General features: G+C 57.6%; 1 protein-coding gene across 1 annotated transcript in view; it reads left to right on the top strand.

Annotated features, from left to right (window-relative positions):
* Positions 1 to 3: 3 nt before the first annotated feature.
* Positions 4 to 245, top strand: part of LOC104529364 (alpha-2C adrenergic receptor) — a gene marked incomplete at its 5' end in the record, with an annotated part of 1,417 nt that continues 1,175 nt past the window's right edge. Inside the window, 1 exon segment of the mRNA XM_010173655.2 lies at positions 4 to 243. Within this exon segment, the coding sequence (XP_010171957.2) occupies positions 4 to 243 (240 nt within the window).

Raw genomic sequence — 245 nt, forward strand, 5'->3', positions numbered from 1 at the left:
TCCCTGGCCAGCGCGGACATCCTGGTGGCGACTCTGGTCATGCCTTTCTCCTTAGCCAACGAGCTTATGAATTACTGGTATTTCGGCAAGGCTTGGTGTAACATTTACCTGGCACTGGACGTGCTCTTCTGCACCTCCTCCATCGTCCACCTGTGCGCCATCAGCCTCGACAGGTATTGGTCGGTCACGCAGGCGGTGGAGTACAACCTCAAACGGCCCCCTCGGCGGATCAAGGCCATCATCCT

The sequence above is a fragment of the Antrostomus carolinensis genome, unplaced genomic scaffold, assembly GCF_000700745.2.
Source record: "Antrostomus carolinensis isolate BGI_N321 unplaced genomic scaffold, ASM70074v2 scaffold31038, whole genome shotgun sequence".
Lineage (NCBI taxonomy): Eukaryota > Metazoa > Chordata > Aves > Caprimulgiformes > Caprimulgidae > Antrostomus > Antrostomus carolinensis.